Source organism: Peromyscus leucopus, chromosome 1 (assembly GCF_004664715.2).
Source record: "Peromyscus leucopus breed LL Stock chromosome 1, UCI_PerLeu_2.1, whole genome shotgun sequence".
Taxonomy (NCBI): domain Eukaryota; kingdom Metazoa; phylum Chordata; class Mammalia; order Rodentia; family Cricetidae; genus Peromyscus; species Peromyscus leucopus.
In genome coordinates, this window is record NC_051063.1 from 77,918,238 (window position 1) to 77,939,140 (window position 20,903).

The window sequence follows — 20,903 nt, forward strand, 5'->3', positions numbered from 1 at the left end:
GGTGGAAAAGTCTGTGTTGGTAAGAGAATGACCCTGCTGCTGTGGGTCGCAGGTTTGGGAGCGAAGCTGTAGGGCCGAGCCCAGCTGCAGAGGCAAGAGGGCAGGACTGGATGCCCAGAAGGAACGGTTGGACAGATCCAGATGAACAAACAGGACAGACAGATAGCAACTGAGTAAATACACACTGAGATGGTTAAATGACAGATTGGTGGGCCATCACAATTGCAGCAACTACTTTGTGGGTTACAAGTGAGGGAGTTACCCCTTTTCTTCTGACTGGTGTGTCTGATAGGTTCTCGGATTTGGTTTCCCGTATTTTACTATGCCTATGTTCCTCTACACCACACAGTCTCAATTCACCCAATAAAGTGTTGTGGATGATTTTGTTTCATGTATATGAGTGTTGTGTCTGCGTGCCTGCTGACGTCAGAAGAGAATGACAGATCCCCTGGAACTAGTTATTGACAGTCGTGAGCCACCATGTGGGTGCTGGGAACTGAACCCAGGCCATCCGTAAGAGCAACAAGTCCTTTTAACTGCTAAGCCTTTCTAGCCCTTCACTGAATAAATTGATAAGAGTGGCACCCTATCTGCTCCCAGGAATAACTCGTGTATCAGTTTGTGCTGTATGAATGGTGCCAGGGAGACGTGCTGGTCACGTGTTCACCCTTCATGATGAATGAAGATGCAGTCATCCTTCATCCTTAGAGGCTGCTTGTAGCCAGGTGTAGCGTTACACACCTTTAATCTCAGCACTTGGAAGGTAGAGGCAGGCAAATCTCTGTGTGTTCAAGACCAGCCTAGTTTACAATAGCAAGTTCCAGGCCAGCCAGGGCTATATAGTAAGACCCTGTCTCAAAACAAAACAAACAACAAAAAAACACCCACAAACAAAACAAAAAAAATGCTGCTTGTTAAATGGAGTCAGTCTCTCCAGGCAAATTATTCTCTACAAGAACTACTGTTCTATACAGTATGGAGTAACTTTGCACATGGCATAGCCTGATCTCATCACTACTCCAGAATGGATGAACCCAAAGGACATTGAAATAAATCCTTTATTCCTTACCTACAGCAGCTGCTCCTGATGAACCTTGAATTGCTTTCCCCCACACTACAACGCCGTATTCAGGGAGGTGGGTTTAAGACGTGCATGCCCATCTCCACACACAGCTGTTTAGGAATAAAACCTCTTTTACAAAACTGTAAGCCTGGTTAGTAACAGTGCCAAGTGACCAGACTGACCGCTTGTTCAATGCAGTCCTGTCTCTGTGTGATGGCTCATCCTCATTGCCAACACAACTAGGTCTGGGATCACCTGGGAGACACACTGGGTGTGTATGTGTGGGTATTTCCAAAGAGGGTCAAGTGAGGAGGACAGACCAGAGTAAACGTGGGTGGCACTGTTCACAGGCTGAGGGCCCAGACCGAACCGAAAAGGGAAAGAGAAGGAGTGAGCCAAGAGCGGAACTCAGCTCCCTCCCTTCTCCTTCCTGGCTGACAGCACAGTGACTGGCAGCCTCCTGTCCCTGCCACTCCCCCCCCCACTTTCCCCCCAGCCAGCATGGTGGACTGCATTTCTCTGAACTGTGAGCTAGACTAGAGCGTTCCTCCACTAATCGATTTCTGCCAGGCATCTGGGCACAGCGATGAGAAAAATAACAACTACACATTGCTGTGCTTGGCCACAGGGGCAAACTTGACTCAAGCTGGCCTGAAACTCTCCACCCTTCTGTTTTCGCCTTCCAAGTGCTGGGCTCACAAGTCCATCCCACTCTTCCCCCACGTGCTTTTGCTGCCATTTATTTGTCAAAGCCAGGTCGTGTGTCCTATGACATTCCCCACATCGAAGATTCATGTAATTGCCTCCTAATAGCACTACTTTGTCTATTCTTCTATCTTTATTTCCTATAAACCAACAGTTATATTTAGAGGCATGTCTGGATCCAAGATCATTATAGCTATTATTATTATTTTCCTAACATTAATACTTCCAAGGTGTCTCTGTATATTCATAGCATGAGCATAGTGTTTGGTTGTCTGATTCTTGGTAACACTGAGATGGAGTGATATGAACCAGGCACCTGTAATGGGTGAGCTGGAAGATCAGGTGACTGAGGCCAGCCTAGGATGGAGGAGAAGGAGGGAGAGAGGGAGGGAGAGTGGGAAGGAGAGGAGGAGGAGGAGGTAGTTTGAATGGAAATGGTACCCATAGGCCCATGTTGGCCCCCAGCTGGCGGGACTGTTTGGGAAGGATCAGGAGGTGTGGCCTTGTTGGAGGAGGTGTGGCCTTGTTGGAGGAGGTGTGGCCTTGTTGGAGGAGGTGTGTCGCTGGTGGCGGGCTTGAGGCTTCAGAAAAGCCTGTGCCATTTCTAGTGTCCCATCCGCCCCCTGCTTAGGGAGCAAGCTGTGAGCTCTCAGCTGGTCCTGCTGGCACGCCTTCGCTCTGCCGGCATGGACTCGAACCCTCTGATACCGATCAAACACTTGCTTGTGTAAGTTGCCTTGGTCATGGTGTCTTATCACAGCAGTAGAAAAGTAACTTTTTTAGAGGCAGATAATTGATTGTTTCACAGAAATGGAGCATCCTTCAAGTATATCTGGGTCCGTGGCGGGTCTGGAATATAGTCCTCGGGCCCCTGTCTTGTTCTCTTTTGTACCTCTCTTGTCCTCTGGCAGGGTCTATCCTCAGGTAGGCTTGTTTCCCGTGAAGATGAGAAGACACCAGAACCCTGACTCTGGCATGGCCTGCAATTATTTTCCTACTCCATTAGGCTAGCAAGTTCTGTACTTTCTAGACAAGTTGACATCACTTGGGGAGGAGCCACAAGGAAACAGCAGTCATTGGGCCCTGTCATGTCCCACAACCCCTTGAGGCAGACAGACTAGAGAAGGCCTTGAGAACCTCCTGCAGGAGTTTGGACTTCCTATATTTTGGTCCATCTTTACTGGGCATATCTGGCTCCTTAGGTCTCTGACCCTGTCGCCCGCCAGGGTAGGTAGACCAGTTGGCACTCAAACTTACTGGTTTATGTGGGGGAAAACCCAACTGATCTCACAGAAAGGCTGAGTGATTCTGACATAGCTTGATCCAGACACTCCAACTATGCTTAGGATCTGTCTTTGTATCCTGCCTCTTTGTATTCACTTTGTATCCACTTCTCTTAATGGACTGTTATGACTAGTTTTTTCTACATGGTGACAAGATACTCTATGAGGGTTGTGTTCACATTTTCAGGTTATTAACCAGAATGCAAAGAGGGTTTCCCCCACCTCCTGCAGCTCCAGGATGAATCTCTTTCTCACAACATAGACTTGAATCAAATCAGTGGAGCTAAACTAGTGAAAAGGGGTTTCACTGGACAGAGAAGCATGCTGAGTCCCAGATGGTCTATGATGGAACGCTACATCCCCAAAAGAAAATCAAGGTGATGCCACAGATGAGGGCTGGGGGTATAGCCTAGTGGCAGAATGCTTGTCTAGCATTCTCAAGGCCCTGGGTTTGGTCTCCAGCACACACTCATACGCGTCCATGCATGCATGCATGCATGCATGCGCGCGCGCGCGCGCACACACACACACACACACACACACACACACACACACACACATTAGTGAGATGCTGGGCCAACCTGCCACTGAGCTGATGCTCATTCTTGTGTTCTGTAGACATCTGCTTTGGAGAAGCCCCTCTCACCGGCTTGTGTCTGTCCTCTACAACAGCCCCATGTCACCCTCTCCCCACACTGCAGACTGTGCCTGGCATCTAAGAGCAGCATGTGGCTGCCTAGCTTTCTCTCGTCAGCCTGAACAGCTCACTGCCCCAAAGGCATGGGTTTTATCAGTGTGCTTGTTCTCCGTATGTGTGTGAGTATTCATCCCTTCCCGGGCGGTGGTGTATGCCTATATACTCCCTAAGAAATGGAGAGTACCACCAAGTTCTAGCCACTCTCAGGGTTGGGGGTGTTTTTGAGATTTGGTCTTACTGTGTAGCCTAGGCTGCCACCCTGTCTCAGGCTCCAGAATACTGGAATTGCAGGTATGTACCTCCATGCCCAGGGAGCATATACATTTATGTTAGAACAGTATATAGTAGCTGCACAATAAACACTAACTATTAGTATTTTCAGGAGACAGTTGAGTCAGGATCTGTTATAGCTCACGCTGTCCTTGAACTCCCTAATGTAGCTGAGAATGATCCTGGATTTCTGAGCTTCCTACTCTCTACTGCCCAGATATCACAGGCATGCACCATCATACCTGTTTTTGGTTTTAGATATTTAATTTTTTTTTTCCGAGACAGAGTTTCTGTGTAGCCCTGGCTGTTCTGGAACTCACTCTGTAGACCAGGCTGGCTTTGACACCAGAGATCCACCTGCCTCTGCCTCCTGAATCCTGGGATTAAAGGCGTGGGTCACCACCTCCTGGCTTAGATTTTTAAATTTTATGTGTGTGGTGGTTTGAATGAGAACGGGCCCCATAGGCTCATATGTTTGACTGCTTGGCTCCCAGCTGGTGCACTGTTTGGGGTTAGGAGGCGTGACCTTATTGGAATAGATGTAGCCATGTTGGGGGACGTTTGTCACTGGGAGTGAGATTTTGAAAGCCCCGTACCAGGCCCAGTCAGTCAGTCAGTCAGTCTCTTTCTGCCTGTGGATGAGAACGTAAAGCTCTCAGTTACTGCTCCAGAACCATGATGATCACGGACTAACCCTCTAAAACTGTAAGCAAGCTCCTAATCGAATGCTTTCTTTCAGTCAGGTGGTGGTGGCCCAACATTTGGGAGGGAAAGGCAGGTGGATCTCTGAGTCCAAGTCTAATCTGGTCTACAGCCTGGACTACACTGTCTAGAAAAACAAAACAAAAAAAGATTGAATGCTTTCTTTCATAAGAATTGCCTTGATCACAGCAATAGAGCAGTAACCAAGGCAACGTGCATGCTTGTTTCGCTTGCCTGTATGTATGTGCATCACATGCATGCCTACAGATGGTTGTGAGCCACCATGTGGATGCTGAGAACTGAACTCAGGTCCTCTGCAAGAATAGGGAGAGCTCTTAACCACTCAGCCATCACCCCAACCCTGACACCTAGTTTATGTGGTGCTGGAGGTCATGGCTTTATGCACCCTGTGCAAGACTCTGCCAGCTGAGCTCATTCTCAGCTCCACTACGGTTAACACTTTGGCTGGAGACTGTATAGTCCCTGCCCACAGTTACAGATCCTCAGGCACAATACAACCCTGTACGGGTAACCGAGCACTACTCAGTCTACATCACTTCATTCGAGTCCCATCAGCTGAGGTGGGCAGGACACCTTTGCTTGTTTCTCGCCTACAGAAACTGAGGTTTGGAGAGGTTGGTCCTCTTGTCCAAGACCACACAGCTAATCGCAGAACTGGAGCAGGCCTCTTGCTCCTTCGAACTCTTTCTTGAAGAACAGTTTCTTCTGACAGGGTCTTGCTATGTAGCCCAGGCTGGCCTCCTGAAGTGCTCAGATTACAGGAGATTATTGGTACACTTGCTTCCTTGAACTGTGCTGAGACTGCCTCAGCCCCCGCCTCTCCAAAGCTATGTCTGGGGTTTCCTCACCCCTCAGGACAGCCCAAAGCTTGGGCAAGTGATAATAATGAAAAGAACCAACACCTTTTAGTTTTTTGAAACAGGGTCTCATATGAGGCCCTGGCCTGGAACTGTGGACCATATAAGTCACTGTGGCCTTGAAGTCACTGTGATCCTTCTGTCTCTGCCTCCCCGGTGAAGGCCACCACATCTGGCTGTAAGACCTAACTCTACTCAGTACCTGCCATTCTGCAGATGTGTGTCCAGCTCTCCATATGAGACAGGTAAGACCGTTATGGAGGGAAAATTGGGGTTGAGATGAAATTAAAGTGACCGGCCAAAGGTCACGCAGGAGCCATGATTCTAGCAAAGGCCTTTCTTGCCCGCCCTTGCTTCTGCGACAACCCACCCCCCACTAACTGAGGGACAGTGTGTGCTGCCAGACTGTGACAGACCGCCCCCACCCCAGGCTGAGAGCGCTACAGAGGAGCCTGACTCAGTTGTCCTCTCAGCCCAGAGCACAAAACAGGTGCTCCACACTGCCCAATTTCCGGTCTCTACCCCGTGAAGCAGAGGGCAAGGGTGTCCCCGTTGAAGCCCTGAGCCCCGAGAGAAGAACTGTGACTCCCAAGGCCACCCAGGGCTCTGTTTCGGGGCAGCAAGAGCGGCCCCTCCTGTGGCAGACAGGGCTCTCAAGCTGGTCGCAGCCCTTCGGGAGCTTTCTCCGGTGCCAGGGAGAGGACCTCGAGGAGGCTGCGGGTGGACGGGGGAGGGATGAAGGAACGGGATATTTTTGCGTTTTGACATTAAAAGAAGAGCTGATTCGCGTCAGCATCTGTTGGGGGTTGGAGCTGACAGCGTGCAGAGCGGGTCTCGGCGTCGCAGCCGCCGCCCGCCCGCCCGGGAGTGAAGGGCCGGGCCTCCATGAGCTCCGCCCAAAGGGGCGCTGCCACCCGGAGGAGGCCGGCGCACGGCCGCTGCTCATTCATTGTCTTGACAGAGCATCCTCGGCGGCCAGCCCGCGGCTCCTCCATCCTCTTCTCCTTCCTCCTCCACTTGGGGGGTCACGCTTAGCTCCCCGCCCGCAGCAGGTAAGACTGGGCGCTGGGGGAGGGCTGGTCACAAGGCGGGCATCGCTGCTCCGGGCCACCTGTAGGGCCAGCGCCAGCGTGGGAGCAGGGCTGTGGGGGCGGGCGGGCGAGCTGTCAGGGCCACCAGGCTGTGGTCAGGGAGCCTGCTCATGAGCCTCGCCGCCGAGAGGGCCCGGGACCAAGGGGTGCCGAGCCACAAGCAGGTCCCAGAGTGCTCCAAGGTGAGGGCGAAGGACCATCGTGACCAAGATGGAGGTGGGCGCACTGGGAGCGGCTGCAGCTGGTCTCGGGACCTATGTCCCTGGGAGGCAGCTTCTGGGCGGTGAGGGTGGGGGCCAGGGTGGGGTGAGCTGAGTAGCTGCCCCAAGCTTTGAGACAGGAAGGGGTTGAGTGCAAAACAAGAAAAGACCAAGTTCCCCTTTCCGTGGTTTCCGGGCTTGGTACCTGGGTGGGGGAGGAGGCCGGGTGGGGCACATCTTCCTGCCCCCACCTCTAGCTTGGGGTTTCCTTCTCCCAAATCCAGAGCGGTCACTGGGGGCTCATGTCCCCTTCTTGTCTTGGAGACTTCACTCATGCACTTCACCTGCTTTCTGTGCAGACCTGGGAGCCTCCTTAGGGTTAGCAGGGTGGGTGAGGGTTGAAGTCCAGCAAGAAGGGGCTCCCCATTAAGGCAGAGCAGCCGGGGGAGGCTGGGGAGATGGGCTCTGGGAAGGATGCTTTCGTGGGGCAGCCGGGCTCCTTCACTGGGCACAAGGATGGGGCTCTGGAACACAAGGGGAGAGGCGGCCCCTGGCTTCACTGGCTGGCTGCCCGGCCACAGTGGGTAACCATCCTAGCATACCTCAGGGTAGTCGTGGTGGGCCTCCCCTTCCTTGATGGAAGCAGAGATGGCACAGAAGAGCACCTGTTTTTTTCTGAGCGGAGGTTGAGAGGCAGAGGTGTGGGGAGATGCTGGAACCCAAGCCACTGCTGCTGCTTGTCGCCAGAAACCTGGGGAAGCCATCCTGCCACTTGACTCCCTCCTAGGCAAGCTGGCACACATCCCCCCGTGTGCCATCCCTGAGCTGGAAGGCTGAGGAGGAGCAGCCCTGCCCTGTCTCTAGGAAGTTCTGTGTGGGTGTGAGGGATGTAGGATCTGGAAGAGGTCAACAGGAGGGAACCCACCTCCCGGGTGTCAGGACCACTAGGAAGGAGGCACGGTGTCTCAGTCAAGAACCAGACCCTGGGTGCTTATACCACAGCAGGCCCCGTTGTAGGGCAGATGGTGCAGGATTGAGGGTGTGGCTTGAAATGTCTGGGAGTTTGACACAAGAAAAACTGGGGAGGGTAAGCAGGGGGATAAGCAGGCCTGTCAGTCATGGAGAGCAGGTCAGGGTGCCTCAGACTTGATGCCGGAACCCTAACAGCCAGGCCAAGGGTTGCTCTAGGGCTGACAATGTTTGGTCAGAACTGACTCAGAGAAAACTTTACAATCTGTGTCCCTCAGGATGAGCCGGCAGGTGGTTCGCTCCAGCAAATTCCGCCACGTGTTTGGACAGCCAGCCAAAGCTGACCAGTGCTATGAGGACGTGCGGGTCTCACAGACCACCTGGGACAGTGGCTTCTGTGCCGTCAACCCCAAGTTCATGGCTCTGATCTGTGAGGCCAGTGGGGGAGGGGCCTTCCTGGTGCTACCCCTAGGCAAGGTGAGCTTCTGGCAGCAGCACTCCTGGGGGCTTCTGCTGTCCGTTGACTGGGGGGCCCTGAGTAGGTGCCTGTTACCAAGACTTCCGGTGGTGTTATCTGTAAAATGGGACTGGGCCATTTGCTCCTTAAGCTCTCCGGGGACAAGACAAGGCAGTGGGAAGCAGGTATCCCAAGTCTCAGCCTGGGGGTTTCTGCTCAGGGCAGGGCTGCTCCAGGGTTCTCATGAGTGAGGACACCAGGTCTGGCCTGTGAGGAAGCGAGCCTTTGGGGACTCACCAAGTGTGAGCCCTGCCTCACAGGTGGAGATGAGGCAAAAAGCCTTTTCCTGTCCTCTAAGCTTGCTCCCCTTCAGCCCCAGCACACTCCTGGCCTCTTCAGGGGGTGAAACAGGAAGGGAGATAGGCCCCGAGTTGTTACCTTAAAAGGGCCGCTGGAAACAGAGGAGAAGAGGAAGTGGGTTGTCGGGGTGAAGCTGGGCCTGCACCCTGCACAGGAAGCAGTTGACTCTCGGAAGAGGCCATTTCCAAACCTCTGCAGCTGTCCAGAGGCATGGGGACAGACGTCAGGCCCCTATCTATCCATCAGGACACATCCTAGAGCACCCCCCCATACATTCTCCTCTTGGGGACCCCAACCCTATGCTTGTCCTGGGCCTAGGGCCTGCGCTGCCCACAGATGACACGGAGATCGGGGGCGGGGGGATTAGGATCTCATGCAGCTTGGTGCTAGCCTTCTTAGGCTGGAACGAAGGCCAAATTCTCCCACCCCAGTACTCCCAGGGACCCCACAGCCTTCCTCCGCGTCCCTTTGCAGGGGTGTGGGGAGGTTGGATTGGGTTTGGGGGTCAAGAGCACCTCCATCAGAAGACTTGCTGTGCCCTCCAGACTGGACGAGTGGACAAGAACGTGCCCCTGGTCTGTGGCCACACCGCCCCGGTGTTAGACATCGCCTGGTGCCCACACAATGACAATGTCATTGCCAGTGGCTCTGAGGACTGCACAGTTATGGTGAGTCTCTGTAGGAATGTGGGTGGGTTAGGAGGGGTCTCCAGGAAGAACCTGGCTTTTGAAGCCCCAGAGACTCACTTGCCCCTTCCTGCAGGTGTGGGAGATCCCCGATGGGGGCCTGGTACTGCCCCTGCGGGAGCCCGTCGTCACCCTGGAGGGCCACACCAAGCGGGTGGGCATCGTGGCCTGGCACCCCACAGCCCAGAACGTACTGCTCAGTGCAGGTGCTTGCTCTGAGGATGAGGAGGGGAGGGCCAGGGGCCTGGCAGGGGGGCAGGAGCTCACGGTTCAACGCTGGACCATTGTGCAGGTTGTGACAATGTGATCCTGGTGTGGGATGTGGGCACTGGAGAGGCCGTGCTGACGCTGGGCGCCGATGTGCACCCGGACACCATCTACAGTGTGGACTGGAGCCGGGACGGCGCTCTCATCTGTACCTCCTGCCGAGACAAGCGTGTTCGCATCATTGAGCCTCGAAAAGGCACTGTTGTGGCTGTAAGTTGCCAGGAGCCCTAAACATTGGCCTTTGCTCTCCCTGAACCTGCCTAGGGTCTAGTCCCTTGGTGAGACTGAGAAGCTGACCTGCCACGTTTCTCTCCTCTCAGGAAAAGGACCGTCCTCATGAGGGAACTCGGCCAGTGCACGCTGTGTTTGTGTCAGAGGGGAAGATTCTGACGACCGGTTTCAGCCGCATGAGTGAGCGGCAGGTGGCGCTGTGGGACACAGTGAGTGCTGGGAAGCGGGCCCTTTAGAGTAGCAATCAAGGCTGGAGGCTAAGTCTCCCTCCGCCCTAGCACATGACCATGGCCTCAGTTTCCCTCCAAGACGGGGAGTTTCCACTGCTTAGTCTGAGGGCCCTTGCCTGCTCGCTGTCCAGTGAAGACCTGACATGGCCTGGCCTGTTGCCACCCCACCTGTCTCCACAGAAGCACCTGGAAGAGCCACTGTCCCTGCAGGAGCTGGACACAAGCAGCGGGGTTCTGCTGCCTTTTTTTGACCCAGACACCAACATCGTCTACCTCTGTGGCAAGGTGACCGACTGCCAGGCGGGCTGGGGGCAGGGCAGCGGGGAAGTGGCTTGGTGAGCCCCAGGCTGGCGGTCGGTGCCGGGCTGACTCTCGCCCACACCGCCCACAGGGCGACAGCTCTATCCGGTATTTTGAGATCACCTCGGAGGCTCCGTTCCTGCACTATCTTTCCATGTTCAGCTCCAAGGAGTCTCAGCGTGGTATGGGCTACATGCCTAAGCGTGGCCTGGAAGTGAATAAGTGTGAGATTGCCAGGTGAATGACCCCTGACCCTGACCAGACCTGCAGCACCCAGCCAGCCATGCTGTCGAGTGCCACTCACCTCCCTGTCTCCACAGATTCTATAAGCTGCATGAGAGGAAGTGTGAGCCCATTGCCATGACTGTACCTAGAAAGGTGATGTTCCTAGGCTCCTCCCTGGGCGCTAGGACAGGAACTGACCACGGGGGCTTGTGGGGAGGGGCAGGCACATAAACACTCTCGTGACCAGCCTTGGCCTTGCCCACAGTCGGACCTGTTCCAGGAGGACCTGTACCCGCCCACCGCAGGACCGGACCCAGCCCTCACAGCTGAGGAGTGGCTAGGTGGCCGGGATGCTGGCCCCCTCCTCATCTCTCTCAAGGACGGCTACGTGCCCCCGAAGAGCCGGGAGCTGAGAGTCAACAGGGGCCTGGACAGTGTCCGCAGGAGAGCCACACCAGAGGCCAGCGGCACTCCCAGCTCGGTGAGGCTGGTGGGGAGCAGGAGTAGCAGGGCAGGAAGACGGACCAGGGCAAAGGATGTGTGGATGTGCTCGGTGTCTCCCAGGGGAAGAGCTTGGCGTTTATGAGATTTCCAAGCTCCTCATGGTGGGAGATTCTTGGAGGGCAAGGAGTGGGTGACCCCGAGGCCTTAGAAGCCAGGGGGCGAGCTTATGGGCCTACGGTAATCAGGTAGTAGCTGTTGGGAGCAAAGGGCCTGAGCCTTGGGTTTCTTGGAAGGGTTAGCTGATGTTGGAGGAAGGGCAGCTACAGAGAACTGGGCCTAATGCAGTGCTGGCTCCTCCAGGACACCGTGTCACGGCTGGAGGAGGAGATGAGGAATCTGCAGGCCACGGTGCAAGAGCTGCAGAAGCGCATGGACAGGCTGGAGGAGACTGTTCAGGCCAAGTAGAGGAGCCCAGAGCCTTCAGCTGGGCCAGCCAATCACTCTGCTCCCACCCCAACCCTCAGGCCATATGGTGAATAAGACGAAACTAATAAAATGGCTTTATTTTCTGGTACCTCTCAGACTCTGGTGAACTGGCCAGCCCCAAGGCTTCCCCGTGATGGTTCTGAACACATTCAGGTTGTGGGTCACTTGGTTGCAGGTCACTTCCAAAAGCACTCTAGCAAATGCACGGGGCCTTGGTTGGTGGGCTACCCGGTGATGAAGCTGAGAGACTGTTCCCTGTTTCCTAGCTCCATCTTGGAATGGAAGGTCTGAGTCATCAAAATCCCTATCTCAGAGCCCCGAGATTTTCCATATTCACCCAAGTCTTTCTTGTGTTTCCTTTGATAGTGCTGGGGACCAAAGCCATGGCCGCTGACATGCTAGGGAGGCTCTTCATCATTCTAGCTCTGCCCCTAGCCCTGACCCCAAATTAGCACTTCCTGGTCAACTTGAGCAAACTGCATACAGCTGTCCCGACACTGGTGCTTATGGGGAAACCAACAAGCACACGGTGACACTTCCAACTACACACTCAAAGAACAGAAAGAACAAGACTTCTGATCAGAAGCGACTCACACCTGCAGCCCAAACTCTTGGGAGACTGGGGACGGCTGGGAGTTTCAAGCTAGAGACTCAGCTGAGAGTGGGTTATCAAGTGAGCTACTGCCTCCCAAACCAAACCAGACCAGAATGGAGCTGGGATGTAGCCTGGGTGGCAGCATGTACCAGGCCCTCGGTTTGATCCCCAGCACTGCATAAGCCAGGTGTCGTGACCCACACCTGTAATCTCAGCACTTGGGAGGTAATGGCGGGAGGATCAGAAGTCAAAGCTAGCCTAAAATAGAGACCCTGTCTCAAAAAACAACTGTAATAAGACAAACAATAACCAAAAAGAAAAAAAAAAAGAGGCCAGAAAGATGACTTAGTGGTTCAGTGTTTGCTCTGCAGTCATGAGTGCTGAAACTCAGATCCCAGCACCCATGTCACAAGATGGGTGTCCCTGCATACCTGTAGCCACAGCTGTGATGTGAACAGAAACAGGACTGTGCAGCTGGCTGGCCTAACAAAGATGCAAGCACCAGGTTCAAAGGAATAAGTAGAAAGTGACAGAGGACACCTGACATCCTCTTCTGGCCTCCACTCATGTGTAGGCATGTACACATATACATGTACACTCATGACACCTGCATGCACATATATTCATACACATAAGTAGAAATAAATCTTGTGCTGGAAACATAGCTCAGTAGTTAAGAACATTTGCTGCCCTTTCAAGGGACCAAAATTCAGATCCCAACACCCACATCAGGCAGCTCACAACCACCTGCAACTCCAGCTTCAGGAAACTTGGCACCCTCTGCAAGCAACTACACCCGAATCCACAACTACAAATGAGCCAGGTGTGGTGACATGCGCCTTTAGACCAGCACTGTGGAAGCAGAGGCAGGCGGATCTCTGAGTTCCGGGACAGCCAGGAGAGAGTCACAGAGAGTCCCTGTCTCAAACAAACAAACCAACAAACAAAACCAAAAACAACTTGGAAGACAAAGTCCCATAAGGGCAAAGCTTAGGAAAGAGGGAACAGCCTGACTCTGGACTGAAACACAGAGCAGGGCAATGGTTGGCTGAGGGCAGTTCTGGAGTGATGGTTTAAGTAACCCCTTTCATTCACAGCATTCTGCTGCCTCGGAGCATTTCCCGTGGTTTCACAGGACCCGGCATCTGTCTACAGGAGTGTTTGTTTTTGTGTGTTTTGTGACTGTCTCCCATTGCCCAGGGTGGTCTTGAACTCCTAACACTTCTATCTCTACCTCTCAAGTGCTGTTCTAGGAGTGTATATATCACGGTGCTGGTTTATATGGCACTCAGGACTGAACTCAGGGCTTCATGTGTGCTGGGCAAGCTCCTCCAATAGCTCTATCCTCAGTGTGGGAGACTCCAGAGCTGGGATGAGATACAGGGGCTCAGGAGGGTATCATGGCCACCACAGGGCTGAAGTCATACAGTTCAGAGAATACCCAGGACCCCAGCCCTTTCCTCCTCAGCATGCCATGGAGTTATCTGGATATAGAGAATGGCACACAAACAGGCCTGCCCACCCAGCTGTGTTTTGCCCTCTGACAGGACATGTGAGCCTGGGTAAGTCCCTTCTCTCCCATAAACTGGAGGAGGGCCATCAATGGAGAATGAAGGGGTTACTCCTCTGGAGATGTGGGCGAGGGTACTCTCTTCATCTTTCCTGTGTCCTCCTTTAGGATCCTTGTGAGTAGATTGAATCACTAGTTCTCCAGAGGAACTAAAAACGTTCAGGAAATGATCCTGGGGATGGAGAAGGCCTGACCAGTGACTATGACTTCAGCTTGATCAGTCTCTTTGATGGAAGAATGAGAAGGTGGAGGTAGAGATAACGAAGCATTAAGTGTCAGAGACAGGTCTGGACAGTATGGGGAAGAACTGAGCGTGGTGATGACATCTGCAGTCACAGATGAAGGGAAGACTAAGGCGAGAGAACCATCTGAGTGGTCCTCTCTGAATTTAAGAGCAGTCTGGAAAACACACTGAGAGCCTGTCTAAAAGACAAAACAGGACAAAACCAAAGATCGACAGAGGAGAGGAATTAGATGTGCAGGAGCTGGACGGAACATCATGCTCCTTGACGCCTGAAAAGAGACTGACAACGTGACAGGAAAGGTGTGTCTTGTTTCTGATGCCTCCAGGAGCCTAGAGAGAGGGAGACAGTAGGAAAAGGCTCAGGGTTTCTGGTTCTGGCGGGCAGGCAGAGCAGGAACACCCTGCTTTCTGGGGGCTGACCTTGGTGACAGTGCCACAGGAGTAGACAGAGAAGGTTTACAAGGCATCCTTGACAGAGACGAAAGGACAGAACAATGCCAAAGCAATGGCTGGAGGAGAGGCAGGGGAAAGCCAAGTCCTCGCCTCGGCCTCGGAGCCCTCAAACAGCACACTGACACAAGGTGGACCTGATTTACAATTTAATGGCTGTCCGGGCCTGGGTCCCTCACTTCCGCCACTGCTCTGGGGTCAGAGTTTTCTGCTCAAAGGCGTGGATGTGCGGGAGCTCTTCAGCTAAGCATTCATTCACCAGCCTGGGAGAGAGATGGGATTGGGAAATGATCGGCCTCGGCTAGGGTGGTAGGCTCCGAAGCCAACGTGACCAGGGAGATCGGAGATGTCTCCAGGACGTGGGGATTCGAGGAGGGGACAGAAATCCAACCACAAAGGCAGGGGCGCTCTCGGGTTATGGGCCACATCACTGGGCTTTGGGCGTGAGTTAGTCCCCACCCGAGCAGGCAGCGACCCGGGCTGCCGTCCCGAGCCCGAAGCGCTGGGCGGGGGGCTCCCGGGGGCTCACCGGTGTCTCTGGAGCAGTGGCTTTCCCTCGAACTTAGCCGACACCACCAGGACTCGGAAGCTGGTCGCGCAACGGTTGAGAGTCGTGTCCTCCACCTCCTAGCCGGCAGGGGACCCGGACCATGAGGCACTCGCCCGGGAGCCCTTCCCCACCGCCCGAGGCCCCGGCCCCGCACTTACCACATGCTCTGCCTCCAGGTCCCGCCGCAGCTTCTCGCGGAGGTAGTCGGCGCTGAGTTCCATGGCCACAGCCCGGTGGGGGCAGAGGCAGGCGTGCCCAGAACCTCGCCTCGGGTCCCCGCCACCCCGCCTTCCGCCCTCACTGCAGCCACTTCCTCCACGCCGCTCACTTCCGCCCTTCCTGGGGCGGCCTCGAAAGCAGCACTTCCGTCTCCCAGCGCAGCGGAATTCGCCACCCTGGGGAGGTTCCGCCCCAGCAGTTAGCCAATCCGAGCCGGGCTGGGAGGCGGCGGGCGGTGAGGCGGCGTTTGCTCATCCTCCTCCTGCCAGCAGGCGGCGCACCAAGCCGCGCTGCCGGGTTTCCAGGGCGCTGCACGCTCATCCTTGAGGGCTTTTCCCTAAACAAAACGTTTTGCAGTCCTGGCTACCCAGCCCTTCCCGAGGGCCAAGGTCCCAGGAACAACCACCCCCGACTTCGGACCCCCCGCCCAGAAAGTCCAGATGGGACCTACAGCGAGGCCGGGGCGCTTCTTCGGGGTCTACCTGCTCTACTGCCAGAACCCTCGGCATCGGGGCCGCGTTTACGTGGGATTCACTGTCAATCCTGCCCGTCGGGTCCGGCAGCACAACGCCGGTCGCAAAAAAGGTGGCGCCTGGAGGACCAGCGGGAGAGGACCCTGGTAAGAGGGCGCTGGTGTCTTGCCGGAAGGCTTCGGATAGGAGGCGGACCGCCTGGACAGAAGCCCAAAGACAGAGGCGGGGCCATTTCTGTGATCATGGGCGGTGCTGAGTCCCTGGCCTGTCACCCGCAGTGGGAAGGCGGCACCTCGTGGACTTTGTAAAGGCTAGATTCAGATTTGGGATGGTAGCCGGGCGGTGGTGGCGCACACCTTTAATCCCAACACTCGGGAGGCAGAGCCAGGCAGATCTCTGTGAGTTCGAGGCCAGCCGGGTCTACAGAGTGAGTTCCAGGACAGACTCCATGGTGGCTCACAACCATCTGACCTGCAGTCATACATGCTGTGTACATAATAAATAAATAAACCAAAAAAAAAAAAAAAAAAAAAAGATTTGGGATGGTTAATTGGTGAACGGGGTCACAAGCTAAGCGTTGGTCTGTAACTCCAGTACCAGGGTATGGAACGCCCTCTTCTGACCTCTGCTCCCACCAGGCACGCACGTGGTACACATACATAAATACGTACATACAGGCAAAAACACTCATACACATAAAATAATAAAATAAATCTAAGAAAAAAATAAATACGAAAGCTAAGTTATGGGATCAGACTAAGTGCTTGTCTTAGGGTTACTGTTGCTGTGATGAAGCACATGACCAAAAAGCTTACTGGGGAGGAAAGCATTTACTCTTCCACATTCACTAGTCATCACTGGAGGAAGTCAGGATAGGAACTCAAACAAGAAAGAGTCCATGGATCCAGGACCACTGGCCCAGGGGTTGTACCCAAGGCCTGGGCCCTTCCACCTCAATCACTAAGAAAATGCTCTCCAGGCCTGCATACAGCCTGGTCTTAGGAGAAATTTTCTCAACTGAGGCTCCCTCTTCTCTGATGACTCTACCTCGTGTCAAGTTGACATAAAACTATCCAGCACAGGGCCCATCAACAGGTGAAGAAAATGTGACATATGCAAGGTGTAGTTTTGAAAACCCAGTTTATTTTAATTTGGTTCATAGGAGTGTTTTGCCTTCATCTTAAGTGCACCGTGTTCATGCAGTGCCCGCAGAGGTCACAAGAGGGCGCCGGATCCCCTGGAATGGGGGTTACAGACAGTTCTGAGCCCAGGTCCTCTGCAGGTGCTCCTAACGGAACCACCTCTCCAGCCCCCAAATGCAATGTGACTCAGCCGTAACGATGAATGAAATTATACCCTTGTGAGAAAGTGGATGGAACTGGACATCATCATGATAAGTTACATAACAAATATTTCAAGTGTTCTCTCATTTGGAATTTAAAGAAAAAGTTATGAAATTATGTAAGAAGGGAGCTATTTGGAATGAGGAAGAAGTCAAAAAAAAGAGGGAAGTGGTTATGATAAGTAATGTCCAAATACATTACATAATTTAACTATTTTGTACAGTTAATATACACCAGTAAAACTTGTTTTAAAGACTGGGATCAGGAGACAGGGGCCCTAGTCAGCAAGGCTGGGTCTAGAATAATACTTTCAAAGGAGAGGTCAAGGCCTGGGTGAGGAGCCTGAGGTTGGCAGGTGCCATCTCCATGAAATGGTGTGAACTGGGCTCTCAACGTGAACTGGAACCCGGGGGGAAGTGGGGAATCAGTGCGATGGGGACTTACTGGCCGTGCCCTCTCCTCCCAAGGGACATGGTGCTGATCCTGCACGGTTTCCCGTCTGCTGTGGCCGCCCTTCGGGTAAGAAAGGTGTCTTAAGGGCAGGCTAGCCTGGGGCTTTGAGTTTGTCTAGAGGACCTTGCCCGGGACCACCCTGACCTCGTCGTCCGTGTCCCTTCTATAGTTTGAATGGGCCTGGCAGCATCCTCACGCCTCACGCCGCCTGACTCACGTGGGGCCGCGCCTGCGCAGCGAGGCCTCCTTTGCCTTCCACCTGCGCGTGTTGGCGCACATGCTCCGAGCTCCTCCGTGGCTGCGCCTCCCTCTAACCCTGCGCTGGCTGCGACCCGACTTCCGCCAGGAACTCTCTCCGGCACCACCACCACACATGCCCATCGCCTTTGGGCCGCCGCCACCCCAGCCCTCGGTCCCGAAGCGACTCACGGCGAGTGAGGCTGACAGCGAGCGCCCGCTGGATCTTGATGCCAAGGCCAGCTGCATGCTGTGCGCGCGTTTGCTGCAGGTAGGGGCACACGGGGGCGGAGACCCCGGAGTTTGGCCTCCCTGACTCGGTCTAATGAGGCCGATCGCACTCTCAGCTCTTTCCTGGCCTGTCAGTGCCTGCCAGGGGCGGTTAGAGCCTCTGAATGGGCAACCAGTCACCGTGTAGATCTTTCCTGGCCTCCTTTTGAAGTCATGGCTCTTTTCTGTGCTTCCTGCTTTATTTCCTCTCTTTCTTGCCTCACAAGCCGTGTGCTGCTCTCTCGAGTTACTTCCGTGTCTCCTTACCTGCCACCTCTGACAGGATGAAGAGGGCCCCCTGTGCTGCCCCCACCCCGGTTGTCCCCTAAGAGCCCATATCATCTGCCTGGCAGAGGAGTTCCTGCGGGAAGATCCCGGGCAGCTTCTACCCCTCGAGGGCCATTGTCCTAGGTGAGTCCAGGCCCCCTTCCCAGCCCGTGTAGGCCTGGAAAGAAGGTGCTCCGCGTTTCAGTCCTGGCTAGGGAGTCTCACCTTGACACTCAGGGCCCGGTGGAGGGCCGGGGGTGCCTGACTCTTCCCTCTCCACCAACCGCGCCCTTTGGCAGCTGTAAGAACTCATTGCTTTGGGGAAGCCTGGTCGGGCAGTGCCGCGTGGACACCGAGGAGGAAGAGGACTTGGAATTGGAAGAGGTGAGAGGTGACTCTGGCCCCGCCTTCCCCCAGTCCTCCAAGACTACCCCCGACCTACCCTTTTGTCCTTACAGGAGCACTGGACAGACTTGCTGGAGACCTGATTCTAAGTGTCCCCCACGTTCACCCTGTTCCTTTTCTGCCTCCGTCTTCAGTGCTTGGCAGCTTTTACTTGAGCACAATAAAAACGCTGAGCTAAGGGTACCTTCTGGTGTTTTCTCAGAGAAAGGAAGGAAGGAAGGAGGGAAGGAAGGAAGGGAGGGAGGAAGGGAGGGAAGTCGAGATTTTGGGCCTGACGTGTGGCCTTGCTACTTCCTTGCCCTTCTCAGAAGTAACAGTTACTGTCTTATTTACTTGCCAGTGGCTGTGATAAACACTGGGACCAGCGACTTGGGGAGGAAAGAGATTGTTTCATCTTACACTGCCAGGTAATGGCCTCCCATCAGTGAGGGAAGTCAGGGTGGGCACCTGGAGCAGAAGCCATGGAAGAAGGCTGCTGACTGGCACACTCTCTCGATGGGGCTTTAGTAGCACTCTCACCCAGCCCAGGACCACCTACCCAGAGTGGGCTGGGCCCTCATGTCAATCAACACTCAAGAAAATGCCCCCCCAGACATGCCCACAGGCCCATCCGGCTGAGGCAGTCCCCCACTGGGGATCCCTCAGATATGGCTGGGCTGGGTAAAGCTGACAGTTGGGGCTGGACAGGTGGCTCAGTGGTTATTCGCACTGGCTGCTCTTCTAGAGGTCCTGAGTTCAATTCCCACATGGTGGCTCACAACCATCCATAAGGAGATCTGATGCCCTGTTCTGGCATAAAGTTGTACATGCAGGTAGAGCATTCATATACATAAAATAAATGAATAAATCTTTAAAAAAATAGGCTTATAGCTGGGCGGTGGTGGCGCACGCCTTTAATCCCAGCACGCGGGAGGCAGAGCCAGGCGGATCTCTGTGAGTTCGAGGCCAGCCTGGGCTACCAAGTGAGTCCCAGGAAAGGCGCAAAGCTACACAGAGAAACCCTGTCTCGAAAAACCAAAAAAATAAATAAATAAATAAATAGGCTTATAGCGGAAGCTAAATAGAATAATTAAAAACCCAGGAGGCCAGCACCTGTGGCTTGGAGACTGTGTGCCTCTGCTGGAGCACAGAGGTCCTTGTGCTCACAGATAAGCATGAGGGAAAACAGGAATGCTAACCAAGCGAGATTGTCTTTTCAAGGGACAAGATGTTTTCTGCCCCAAGGCTAGGAATGAGGTGGCTAACAGGCTGGGTAGCCCCTGTGCTAACTGTAGGACCATTCCATACCTGGCTCCCCCGAAGCTTCCCCAACCAGGACCAGAGGTGGCTAGTAGCCCAGAGGACCTCTGTACTAGCTGTATGACTGAGACCACACCAGATCCCCCCAGGCCCTTAAGATGTAGCCTATCTACAGAGCCCACCTTCATGGAAGAAGTGACAGGTACTTTGAGAAGAGTTTTGATGTAATCATGTCTCCTTGTGCACAGGGGGTCATGTTACATTGGGAGATGCCCCCCAAATTGAACTGTCCTTAAATATGTGTAAAATAAGCTGCTCGGTGTCAGAATCTAGAAGCTTGAACCAACACCGGCTACTGAGTTGTGCTGAACTGTATTTCCTTCCTGCCTCACTCAGGCCGTTTCTCTGCCAACCCAGGTGTTTGCAGAGGGCCCCGCCCGCCTCCAGAGCCAAGCTCGCTGCTAGGTCTTCATCTAGATGTTCCTGGACTTGGGAGTCACAACCTCTGCCAAGTCAGTCTGACCACCTGTGCTGAATAAGCCAATTAAAAGAGCCACATTAAGAATTCAAAGCAGAAAAAGGAAATTATTCAGTGTGGTCATACTGGGAGAGGGACTGAGGTCCAGCAAACCCCTTGAGCACATCTTCAAGGTCCTTCAGTGAGGTCAAAGTTTAAATGGAGGTCCAAGGACATGCTCACCTAAGCAGTTTTGGTCAAGGTTTGGTCGTACCCACCACTGACTGACACGCTATCTGGGCTTCCATCTCCTGTAAGGTGGTTGGACATGTTGAACTACGTGAGATCTCTTTCAGGGAGACAACTTCCCTCTCTAGCTGGGGCCCTTTCTTTTCCCCAGCATGATTTTTCCCGGAGGAAATTCCCAATTCTTCATTGTTCAGGAGTCTGATAGTCAGCTTGAGAGACACAAGTGTCTACTTAGGTCTTCACTTCTGCCAGGCCAGTGACATAAACACCGAGACTAAGGTGATGGCTGTCTGCTCTCCACAGAGCCCTGTGGTTCACTCACATGTTGCTCTCTGGCT

The 20,903-nt window shown here is 54.0% G+C and overlaps 3 protein-coding genes across 3 annotated transcripts; 2 read left to right on the top strand and 1 right to left on the bottom strand.

Annotated features, from left to right (window-relative positions):
- The first annotated feature begins 6,488 nt into the window (after positions 1-6,488).
- Coro1a (coronin 1A) lies at positions 6,489-11,632 on the top strand. The gene is made up of 11 exons (XM_028885489.1): positions 6,489-6,650; positions 8,137-8,335; positions 9,221-9,343; positions 9,438-9,567; positions 9,654-9,838; positions 9,949-10,068; positions 10,270-10,374; positions 10,481-10,626; positions 10,710-10,767; positions 10,880-11,095; positions 11,419-11,632. The coding sequence occupies exons 2-11, from the start codon at positions 8,138-8,140 to the stop codon at positions 11,521-11,523; spliced, it is 1,386 nt and encodes a 461-aa protein (XP_028741322.1). The 5' UTR covers positions 6,489-6,650; position 8,137; the 3' UTR covers positions 11,524-11,632.
- A 2,905-nt stretch (positions 11,633-14,537) lies between these two features.
- Bola2b (bolA family member 2B) lies at positions 14,538-15,377 on the bottom strand. The gene is made up of 3 exons (XM_028885488.2): positions 15,112-15,377; positions 14,933-15,030; positions 14,538-14,666 (listed from the first exon to the last, which is right to left on the bottom strand). The coding sequence occupies exons 1-3, from the start codon at positions 15,172-15,174 to the stop codon at positions 14,579-14,581; spliced, it is 249 nt and encodes an 82-aa protein (XP_028741321.1). The 5' UTR covers positions 15,175-15,377; the 3' UTR covers positions 14,538-14,578.
- Positions 15,378-15,518: 141 nt separating this feature from the next.
- Positions 15,519-18,803, top strand: Slx1a (SLX1 homolog A, structure-specific endonuclease subunit). The gene is made up of 6 exons (XM_028885486.2): positions 15,519-15,791; positions 17,456-17,507; positions 17,611-17,949; positions 18,232-18,359; positions 18,515-18,599; positions 18,674-18,803. The coding sequence occupies exons 1-6, from the start codon at positions 15,613-15,615 to the stop codon at positions 18,701-18,703; spliced, it is 813 nt and encodes a 270-aa protein (XP_028741319.1). The 5' UTR covers positions 15,519-15,612; the 3' UTR covers positions 18,704-18,803.
- The last annotated feature ends 2,100 nt before the right edge of the window (positions 18,804-20,903 follow it).

Coding starts and splice junctions, on each gene's coding strand:
- Coro1a (XM_028885489.1), top strand. CDS start 8,138: ATGAGCCGGCAGGTGGTTCGCTCCAGCAAATTCCGCCACGTGTTTGGA. Junction 9,568..9,653: donor GAACGTACTGCTCAGTGCAG/GTGCTTGCTCTG, acceptor ACCATTGTGCAG/GTTGTGACAATGTGATCCTG. Junction 11,096..11,418: donor CCAGCGGCACTCCCAGCTCG/GTGAGGCTGGTG, acceptor TGGCTCCTCCAG/GACACCGTGTCACGGCTGGA.
- Bola2b (XM_028885488.2), bottom strand. CDS start 15,174: ATGGAACTCAGCGCCGACTACCTCCGCGAGAAGCTGCGGCGGGACCTG. Junction 15,031..15,111: donor ACCTGGAGGCAGAGCATGTG/GTAAGTGCGGGG, acceptor CCTGCCGGCTAG/GAGGTGGAGGACACGACTCT. Junction 14,667..14,932: donor CCACTGCTCCAGAGACACCG/GTGAGCCCCCGG, acceptor TCTCTCTCCCAG/GCTGGTGAATGAATGCTTAG.
- Slx1a (XM_028885486.2), top strand. CDS start 15,613: ATGGGACCTACAGCGAGGCCGGGGCGCTTCTTCGGGGTCTACCTGCTC. Junction 15,792..17,455: donor ACCAGCGGGAGAGGACCCTG/GTAAGAGGGCGC, acceptor TCTCCTCCCAAG/GGACATGGTGCTGATCCTGC. Junction 17,950..18,231: donor TGTGCGCGCGTTTGCTGCAG/GTAGGGGCACAC, acceptor CACCTCTGACAG/GATGAAGAGGGCCCCCTGTG.